The sequence below is a fragment of the Pelodiscus sinensis genome, chromosome 15 (genome assembly GCF_049634645.1).
Source record: "Pelodiscus sinensis isolate JC-2024 chromosome 15, ASM4963464v1, whole genome shotgun sequence".
NCBI lineage: Eukaryota > Metazoa > Chordata > Testudines > Trionychidae > Pelodiscus > Pelodiscus sinensis.
Genome location: NC_134725.1, coordinates 36,946,277 through 36,956,691, shown reverse-complemented (window position 1 = coordinate 36,956,691; position 10,415 = coordinate 36,946,277). Strand labels below are relative to the sequence as shown.

Here is a 10,415-nt window from a genome sequence, read left to right as displayed (position 1 = left end):
GCGCCGTGTTGCTGCGGAGTCTCTGGCAGGTCCGCTCCGGTGCGAGGCTCCCATCCGGCACCGAGCAGGGAGCCACGTGTGTGGCCGGGGGCGGCGGGCCAGGGCTCCCCGGTATCCATCGGCAAAACATGCAGCTGCCATGGGCACCTGACATTTGGAAGCACCCTTGGGTCCTAGTGTCCACCCAGCTGCCCTGCCTATCCCTGTTCTGTGGCTCCACTTCCGGCGGAGAGGAGAAGATGCGTTAACTCACAAGCGGCAGTGCCTGCCAGAGCTATTAGCAGAACAGGGGACCTGCGAAGGAGCCATGTAAGTGGCAATGAAGCAATTTCACAGGCATTTACCAGCCGCAGTCCCCCCCCCCCCACACACACACACTGTCAGTTTCTGAATTTACTGTGTGAGTTGACAAGGTCTTAATTTAAAATTTGCTTTAAAATATTTCATTGGTGTGCTGCAGAAGGTTATAAAATCACATCTCTAAAAAATCATCCCTGCCCATTCAGTGGCATGGGGCACCATTTTAACAATGCTGTATAGGGCCTCATAAATCCTGAAGCCGACACTGCCCGGAACCACATACTTTCTGTTGTTACAATTGAAATCTCACCATTGTTAAGATGCTCTCACAAGTTTGGGGGCATGAATCATAACTTCTGAATGCTTGGCAATATCTGCAAAGTTCTTCTAACATGAGCAATATGGAGTCTTGCTGCAATAATATCTGTAATAAACAATAGTAGTAATAATTTTCAGAGAGGTAGCTGTGCCAATCTGCTTCAGCAGAAACAACAAGGAGTCCTGTGGCATCTTAAAGATTAACAGATTTATTTGGGCATAAGCTTTTGTGGGAAAAAAACACTTTGTTGGATGCACTTCATCTTACAACATGGCAACAACTCACAATGTCATTGCAATTCTGCAAAATGTCACTGGGTGCCTCAAAAGGTTGCCCCCAAAATATCTCTGTGGCACCCTAAAGTATCTGCATTGCCACAAAGTAGTCTGCTCACCAACCTGCTCTGTGGCCCCTTGTGCTTTCCTACAGAAGGATTGTGGTGGCCCTAGTATGGCTCTGTTCCCGAAGCTGATGGGAGGTTTTCACTCTGAAAGCATTTCAGAGACAGCTGACTTAATTTATAAGTAAAAAAGTGAGTTTTCTAGCTGCCATTGTGGCAAGCTATTCAACTAGGATCTGAAGATCCTGCTTTGGCCTCATGCATCGTTGCTACTTGCTAGTAGTAAAGATGTTACAGTTGGAAATTAGCTGTTTATGTTGATTATGTGCAAGGCTCAATAGACTCCCGTTCATTCTCCTGTAATTTCATGGGGTCTGAAGAGCTGACAAGAGGAAAAATTAAAATTTAGATCCATTTACCTTCATCCTATGATTTTAAGAATGAGTGTTGTTAATTTGTACAGTTACTTGTGAATAAAGAAAAAGAGGATTGTACTTTTGGTTTTCTCGATAACAGATGGGGCTGTGATCCTTACAGGCTGAGTATAAATATTTAAACTAAATTAAAAAAAATAAAACATTAATAGAATTATTTTGAACAGTTAAAATCATATAATATACTTTTACTTGTTCACAAACTTCTGTGTTTGTCTTTTAAGTCAGGATATCACAAATGCCCTGACTCAGAGCAGAAATTACTTTCCTTATGCTGTTTTAGGGGTACATGATGCTTATCACCCATTCTAGCAAAAGTAAAATAGAACTCAAAACTCAACGAGTCAACTGGAGAGAAACTGATATGGAATGCTTCTCTTTAAATAAATATTTATTGGTAATTTTGAAATCAACACATGTATTCAGTGAGCTCCAAATCCTTTCCTCTGGGCAAACCCAGAATAAAAAGACCTGGCACAGGGGGGCATTGGCAAGAAGATAGAGAAAGAATCCTCCCAAGCTGTGGAATGGCAGTGAATCTGCTCAGGAGATGCTATTACAGTCTTGAGGCTATTTATATTCCTAGGAATTTATATTGTGCTCATCAGCATGGTACTTCATGTGCCACTATAGTATCTCCTGTTCCCCAATAACTGGCAGCCTCCACCATTCCACACCCAAACCCATAAGTTTAGGGGTGCTGGTAGGGGTAGAAAACCAGAAATTCCTGCCTTGCTTGCAGTTGTGCTCTGAGGGTTTTACTTAGTCTAACTCCCTGTGCATCTTTGGAAGCGGTCTAGGATCAGACTCACAATAATTTAGGATCTCACTCAGTTTTGTATTATTTAATTTTTGAAAATATCTGGTTTGCCTATAGAATCATGCAGTGAAGAAAATTATTTACTTCACTGCTGTGAAAGAGGACAGCTGGATAGCACCTGTCACTTTTGAGAGCACCTCAAGATGGCAGTTGCCACTCATTTATTTGGGGCCCTGGCAGTTAACAGATATTTTTTGTTTTCAACTAATTACTAAATTGATTCTAATGGCTTTTGTTAGCCAAATGTCTGGCACATTAGGTGTCTTTCTGGATGAGCCCCATATTTGTCTGAGATTATTGAGTTGCAGGGAAGCATGAGAGAGGAGCAGCTGTTAGAGAGGAGGAGAGCATCTGGAAGGGTAGTGGGAATAGACAGCAGGGGGTAGATAGAACCAAGAGAGCATTTGAGAAGAAATGAGACAGAGATGAAAAAATAAATAAACTCAGGCCTGGCAGCTGTAGGATACATACTGAATGAATCATTCTCGTAAATGTCTAATGTCTATTAAATGCTTAGGGCAAGAGGAGCGGGACAGTGTAGGAAACCTTATACTGGTGCTGTAGACCTTTGATTTATTGCATAACTTGTCTTATCAAGAGGCACCTGGTTTAGTAAAGAATTAATGTGGTCACTGTATTGTTAAAATGTTCTTTGTGCTACATAATGAGCTTTTTCAAATAGGGCACTAGTTTAAAATGCCATTTGCTGACAAGATTTTGGAAGAAACTGTGGCTACATACAGTTGCTGTGATCTCATCTTGTCAGAAACAGTTTTGTAGATAAATTTCACTCAGGTCAGTCTGCCCTGCTGAGACCATTCTAGTGAAGGGCTGGTAAAGGCTTCTTTCACACAGTAGCATCAGTTCAATAACGCCGCTCATTGCAGTGGATTTATCTGCAGCATTTTACTCTGTAGCACATGGCAGTCTTCTTGGATCATTTGATGAATTGAACTATGTTTGCTTTCACCTGGATTTTCTGAAATGAAGACACAGATCTTCTTGAAATTTGATTATATTTTTAGGGTGATCAATCCTATCTGTTGACATCTCTTTCATTCTGTATATTCTATCTTGAACTGTTATCTTTTATTAAAATAAATGTATTACCTTGAAAAAACATTAAGCATCTTCCTCATCTACGATTAAGGACCTTTTTAATTTCTTTGCACTACACTAGGAACATTGTGCCCCCTTATTCATTCTTAGTAGTAATTTTCTCAAAGCATAAGGGAGTAAAATCTGGCTTTGAATGTTTCCTGTATTCAAGTCACATGACAGGGATGTATGGAGGGATCCTGGTTTATTTTACTAGTCCATCAGAATAATTCCTTACTATTGCTTTTCTTATTGGCCATTTTTTTATCTTGTTTCTGTAGCTAGAACTTGAGAATCTGTTTGTGAAGAATTACTAATACAGGTTGAACCTCTTTAGTTCTGCACAGTCGGGATGTGACTGGTGCCAAACCAGAGAATTTGCTGGACCATAGGAGATCAATAGTGTGTAGCAACATTACCAACACTTCTACTGTTTACTGGGCTCTTAGAAGACATGTAGGGGTAAATTAGAGCTAAATAATAGCACAGAACACTGAGCGCCATGACTGTAAACAAATTTTATGGGACTGTGGGAAACTTGATCACATCCATGATAAGTGGACATCCAGCTAACTAAAATCATACCAGACTACAGATGTTGCTGGATCAAAGAATGCCGGACTAGAGAGGTTCAACCTGTAATTCTTTTTTCTTAATGGGAGAAAGTGGCAATGTAAAATCTTAGCCAGTGAACAAGAATTTAACAATTTAACAGTATTGAGTTAAACTATTAGCCAGCTAACATTAAGAGAAAATATTGTTTGACTATGGTAATCTCTTTTTATGATGATTCTGTTGTTCTCATGGCCTTTGTCTTACAAGTTTTTAAGGGCTGAACTGCAGGATATTCTCTACTACAGGTCAACAGCAATGCTGGCCAGCATAGAGATTGGGCAGAACCACTGGTTCCAGCTACTCTTGGTTCCATCATTACTGTTAGGAGAGCTGTTGCTAATTAGGGAGCAATCCCTGAACACAGTGACTGCAGTTCTGCCTGCTTCTTATGTAGACTGTAGAAGGAAAGAGGAAAGTCTTCATTCCCTCTTGCCAGTGCACACCCCTATGGAAGTTAGCTTGAACCTAGCACAGAGGTAAGGGTGGGTGGTTGTGACTGGGCACAAATGAACCCACTATAGTGAACTAGGAAGAATCTTACAACACTTTAGGCCTCTGCTGGAGTATTTTGTCAAGATTGAGGAGCCATGTTTTAGTAAAGATGTGAACAAATTAGAGAGTCCAAAAGAGCACAAAAATGATAAAAAGATTAGAAAACCCATGAGGAACTATCTAATGAACTGGGCATGTTTAGTCTTGAGCAAAAAGACTGGGGAAAGACATAACTGTTTTCAAATATATTAAAGTCCATTATAAAGAGGACTATGGTCAGTTATTGTCCATGTCCATTTAAGGGAGGTCAAGAAGGCATGGGCTTTAATTTGCAGAAATGGAGATTTAGGTTAGATATTAGGAAATATTTTCTAACTTTAAGGGTAGGTAAGCTCTGAAATAGGCTCCTGAGAGAGTTTGTGAAACCTTATTATTTCAGGTATATAAGATGTTGGACAAACACCTGTTAGGGTTGTGGTAGGTTTATTTGGACCTTTGGGTGGAGGGCTGGACTTGGTGACCTCTTAAGGTCCCTTCGGGCCCTACATTTCTAAAATTGTGGCCTTTGCCATGACTTTTTATGCCATAAAGGAGACAGAATGGCAGCTAGGGAATTTCCATAGCACACTGGTAGTGTAGGGCTCATGTAAGTAATGTAAGTAGCCTTATAACACACTCCTGTGCAGCTGTTAGCATAAGATTATGCCAGGAGTAAGAGGGTGAGTGGCTAGTGTGCCCTGTGTTCTTGCTATTCTAGGCAATGGAAAAGCCCATAGATATCTATGCAAGCCTGCCTCAAATTACACTGGCCCCTGGGTTTGCTTTACCTAAAGCTGGGGTGACATCAGACCTTGAAGTTGTTCAGAACTATCAAGGTGGGCTTAAACCCACAATCACACATTCTCCAAATGAGCTGATTCCCATGCAGCATCTTGTCAGAATTTCAGGCTGGAATCCAGCCCATTGTTTGCCATGGAAGGGAAGGGCAATCCCAAATTGTTGCAGTGGCCACAATGTGCAAATTTGCTAATTCTGTTTATAATGAAACCTCTGGTTGATGTTATTGTGTAGGAATAAGTTACTTCACTATAAAAGGAGCAATTGTGTTATCCCTAGAAATGAGAGGAAATTGCTACATAGTTTCTGGCAGCCCTTCTATATCAGCAATGCACATGTTAAAGTATGTGTACTGTTGGAGGGAAATGGCTGGCCTTGAAGGTGCAGTTTTAGGTACCAGCTGCTTCTCATAGCATTGTCCCATCACAGCCATGCTCACCATGAGTAACAAATTGCTCCATATATTAGTGTTATTCCTTGCAGCTCCCCTCTGTGACTTTCACCATGAAAGATGAAATGCTAAACATGCATGAAAAGGGAGTCAGGAGCAACATGGCTGCTGAGCCAAACATCCTAGGGGAGGGAGGCTGGTCAGTACACAGAGGGCAGGCATTCAATCTAGATGTTCCTGTATGTGCAGAGTTGAAGCTAGGATTCCCCATAGATCCCCAGAGTCAACATTGTTCAGTGGTTATGTCAGTACTGCTTCTGCCTACACAAACTCTATCCAGGGCATAAAGCAGTACTGGTTCTTCACCATCCTGCCAGCACATTTTTCCTGTAATTTTCCCCAATGGGTTTTTCTGTGGAAAGGAAAAATTGATATACACAGTCACACACAACTATATTACTCTTTTCATCTGTAGGAAAACCTGTAGAAGGAGAATACCAAAAGGAAACAGTGCGCTAAGTTGATGGTGCATTCTTTCTGATAATGTGGTTATATATTCTGTACAATTTCACTCAAGGACAGGTGCACATATGTGTGTAAATACTGGAAGAGCTCTACAACAGATCCCCTTTACTAGGCATCTCTTGCCTTACAAGACTGCTCCAATATATCTCCAACCTAAGAGCCTTAGCCTACCCTACACACTTCATTCATATGAACAACATGCAGTGAGTTCCCACATATGTTTGCAGGCTCAAGTCCTTAGGATGGAATTTTCAGAAGTGTTTAGGTGAGTTAGGCTCTTATGTCCCATTAATTTTCAAGAAAGGTCAAGCACCTGACTCTTAGAGTCATACAAAATAGATTTTACTCTAATCTGTCTTTCATCATCATGTGTGTGTGTTGTCTTCCATTTATCTATATTAAATTCACTTTCTGAGAAAGCCCCGAACAGCTCTGCATCTCAGCCAGTAAATAACTAGGCATTTTAAGACTCCTCTTATGTCCTTTTTATGAGTAGATTCAGATTATGAAACTTGGAATATGTTTCTATTTGTGACTCCTCATTAGAATGCTAACTACATTTTTCTATAGTGTTTCATATTTCCCGAGATGACATTTTCCTAATGAGCAGACGTTTTTGCATTCACTCAGATGACATGCTGGAGCACAAATACAGCAGCCACCGACCCTGCTAAAAGAATAGCGGGAGTAGGGAACCCGTGAGTTTCGTAGCTAAAGCATCTTCCTAACCTGGATCTCCAAAAGCAGCTTCTTCTTTCTCTTCCCCAGGTCTTCTCTTCCTCCCTTCCCTCCCTCCCCGCCTCCCCGCCCCCCCGCCCTTGGCTGCCGCTTTGTTACAGCGGCTGCTGGTGCAGCTGCTGCTGTAGCGGAAGGAGCTGTCCAGCAGCCAGTGCTCCTGAAATCCCAACATCTCTCCATTAACCACAATGTGAGAGCAATGAGAGCAGCTCTATCAAATCCAGCCTGGCAATGGAGGATGATTTATTCCAGCTAAGACAGCTTCCGTAAGTAACAAGGGGAGACAGAGACACACAGGGATTAAAAACAAACAAACTACAGAGTACGAATCCTAGTGAATTTTTAAAATTGAAATTATTCCTGGGAAATGGCTCAAGCCACAAGAAGCAGGCCATTTTCCTGGTCTGTCTGCTCAGATTTAGCATCCTTGACCCCCTGGATCTGCTGTGTGAAACTGTTTGCTTTATTAACTCACCCAGTTTTTATTTTTACTTGAACTTTGGGTGGGTGGATGTGCATGTGGGAGGTTGGTTATATAATCTGGGAGAGTGCAAAGGGTTCTGGTGAGAGGAAACATTAGCAGTGCATTTGCAATGTGGATTGCATCTGTAAATAACATCGTGCCAAGGTAGATATCTTCCCTAGTCTTTTACTTCATGCAGCCAACTGATTGCAGACTACTACCTTTCTTCAAAGGGTACGTTTGCAGTGAAGGCCACTGCTGTTTGTAAATTGTATGATTTGAAGAAGCAGACATTGCTGCACAGGGAATGCTTGTGCATGACAGACTCCTTGCTGTTTGTACCTGAATACTAGATCTATGCAAAGAGCTGATAACAACCTGATTGCTGGATTTGTCACTTTGAAATGCTTACCCTTCTTCTGAATGTGAAAGGTGTCCTTTAAAAATAATTACATTTTTTTCATGCTTTTTTGCCTTGTTGCTTAAAACACATCTGTATTTATAAAACATTGACTAGGAAGGCAGAAAATAAAGGACTGAACTAAATTTAAAATATTGAGATGATGTAAAGTAAATCAATCAGTTAAATATTTAACCAGTTAGAGATATACAATGGCATGAACTTCAGGATGTGTTGAAAAACATGTGTTATGGTGCATTCTCCTTTTTAGAAGAGAGAAAAGATGCATGTTTTCATTAGGCCATCTTTTTTCTATTCTGTTATTTTGATGTACTTAATAATTATCTAAGTACCTTTCAGTGTATGAATAATTGAAATTATTCAGTATTGTGGAGTCTTGCACAAAAATGCAGTTCTACGAGATGCTTCAATAGTGAAGAATTTCTGGGGGTATGCACCAGTAAGCTCATCACTTTGTTTTTCTTCCATTTCAGTTAGCTTCACAGTTCAAAAACTGTGTTTTATTTCTTAGAAAGAGGTTTGGCACCAGGTTCTTCAGTCTTTACTCAGGCAAAACTCCCATTGAGGTCTGTTGGATTTGTAGATCATTTACAATATGTTTGTACAGCACCTCACACTATAGGGCCCCAAATTAGTCACTCTTTAGGCACTACCTCATTATACTTATTAAATAATAATTATTATTACTACATGGGCTTTAAGATCAAGTCCTTTATTAAAAGACAGGCATTTATTATTATACATTTTTTGTATGCAACCAATAAATGCACTGTAAAAATAATCATATATATTGTATGAACAATTTTCAGTTATAACCCCAGAGAGTAATTGAGTATGACAGGCCAGATCCAAAACCCATAGAAGTCAACAGAAGTATTTCCCTTGACTTCAGAGGACTTGAGTCATGCCTTGAGAATGCTGAAATTCTAGCATGTGGATTTACTATACAGATAATGGTAGTCTAAAAATAGCAAAAATACAACAGAAAACAAGTAATATAATTAAGTCTGAGACTCCTAAAGCTTTTGTGCATAAAATATGAATGGAACATTTATATTACTTGCCTTTTGATGATAAAAATCTTACTGAATTACAACTTTCAGTATATGTTTGTGGGTATGCATGTTTTGTAGATTATGTGTTTTTGTGACAAGCTGACATTGTTATAATGACAGTCTTCAAGGGTATATAAAGAAGTAGTAAATTATTTCATTCATCTTTTAGGTCCAGCAAAGGGAAAGTCAAAGCAATTGCTGCGGTAAAAATCCATTTGGGAAAACTTACAATTAAATTTGAAAATGGAATTGAGCATAAACAGGAACTGAGAAGCTTTTTTATTTCTACTGAATGCAAAAATCTTTTACATATCCCTCATAATTAACAGAACATTGGGTAACACCCTATTCCACTGAAATTAATGGGAGTTTTGCCATTAACTTCAAGAGGAGCAAATTTACAAATGCATGTATTTTAAAACAAAAATGAATGAACATCTGTTCTTCCTTTGCTTACCTGCCAAGACCTGAATCCCTGAGACTAGGTGCTTTGTTTCTCCTGTTGCAGCTGAAAGCATTACTAAAGAAGTATAAAGGATGCAAGGAATGCATTATCTATGCAGTGGATCAGATCCTGAGATACCTGTAACCTGAAGAAGCCCCCAAAATATCTTAAAATGGTTTGCAAGTCAGCTGTCCATGGGAGCAGAAGTAGTGGTAGTCCCACACATGTCAATGCTGGATCTTTCCACCACCCATATGCAGCAAAGATATTAGTGATGAGTGACTACAAGTAATGTATAGTGGGTGAAATAGTACATGTGCCAGCATGGATCAGCAGTATGGTATGGTCCAGGTATGGTTCCACTAGATCCAAACACTGCACTGAAGGGAAAGCATAGGCCATGTCAACTACTCCTCTCACAGCCTATATTAGAGATTGTGGCACAGATGCACAGGCAGTTTTGTGGGATAGGGCTGAGGCTCACCCCTTGATTTTTTTCATAGATCAGAGTCTTTTTACATGAGATTTGCTGCTTCCCCAGCACTTTGCCCTATTTTAGGTATGGTGGTGTCATCAGCTCTTGCAGGAGAAGTACAGAACTCACATCTTGCCAAAGATAAAGTCTTCCCCTTCCCTTTAAAAACTGTCATATGTACATGTCTGACTGCAGCAGCTGCAGCATGCAAGCATGCTTGGTAAGTATTTGATGTTGTCCCTTAAAGAGAAGGAAAAATGAAATCTTTTCTAATAGTTATTTTAGGCTGAACATATTAGGTTACTGAAGACCAAAAGATACACAATCAAGACAATTTTAAAAACCTATAAAGTAACCCAAATAAATAAAACAAAACCCCTTATTGCATTGAAATATATGAGGGTGTGAGTGGCTAAGGTATATAAGTCACTCACACATGACAAAAGGTGGATATAGAATGAAGAAAGATTTGAGCAGTCTGTGACATAAATGTGCATTTTGAATAGACCTGTTACAAAATATTTAGCCTTTAGCTATATACTGATTGTTTGGCACACAAATGAAGGTAAAAAGATGGAAAATGTATCTCTCTTGGCTCTAAGCCATAGAGGGGCCCAGGATATAGTTACTACACAGAGTACCAATAT

The 10,415-nt window shown here is 39.9% G+C and overlaps 1 protein-coding gene across 3 annotated transcripts in view; it reads left to right on the top strand.

Annotated features, from left to right (window-relative positions):
• Positions 1–10,415, top strand: part of SVOP (SV2 related protein) — a 54,114-nt gene that overhangs the window by 605 nt on the left and 43,094 nt on the right. The window contains exon 1 of one of the 3 annotated variants that reach the window (XM_075898793.1): positions 160–309. The exons of 1 other annotated variant lie outside the window; for it this stretch is intronic. In XM_075898793.1, the coding sequence (XP_075754908.1) occupies positions 308–309 (2 nt within the window). In that variant the 5' untranslated portion in view covers positions 160–307. Of the gene's footprint in view, positions 1–159; positions 310–7,004; positions 7,176–10,415 lie in introns of those variants that run through there. One more of the 3 variants, XM_075898791.1, reaches the window with a different exon arrangement.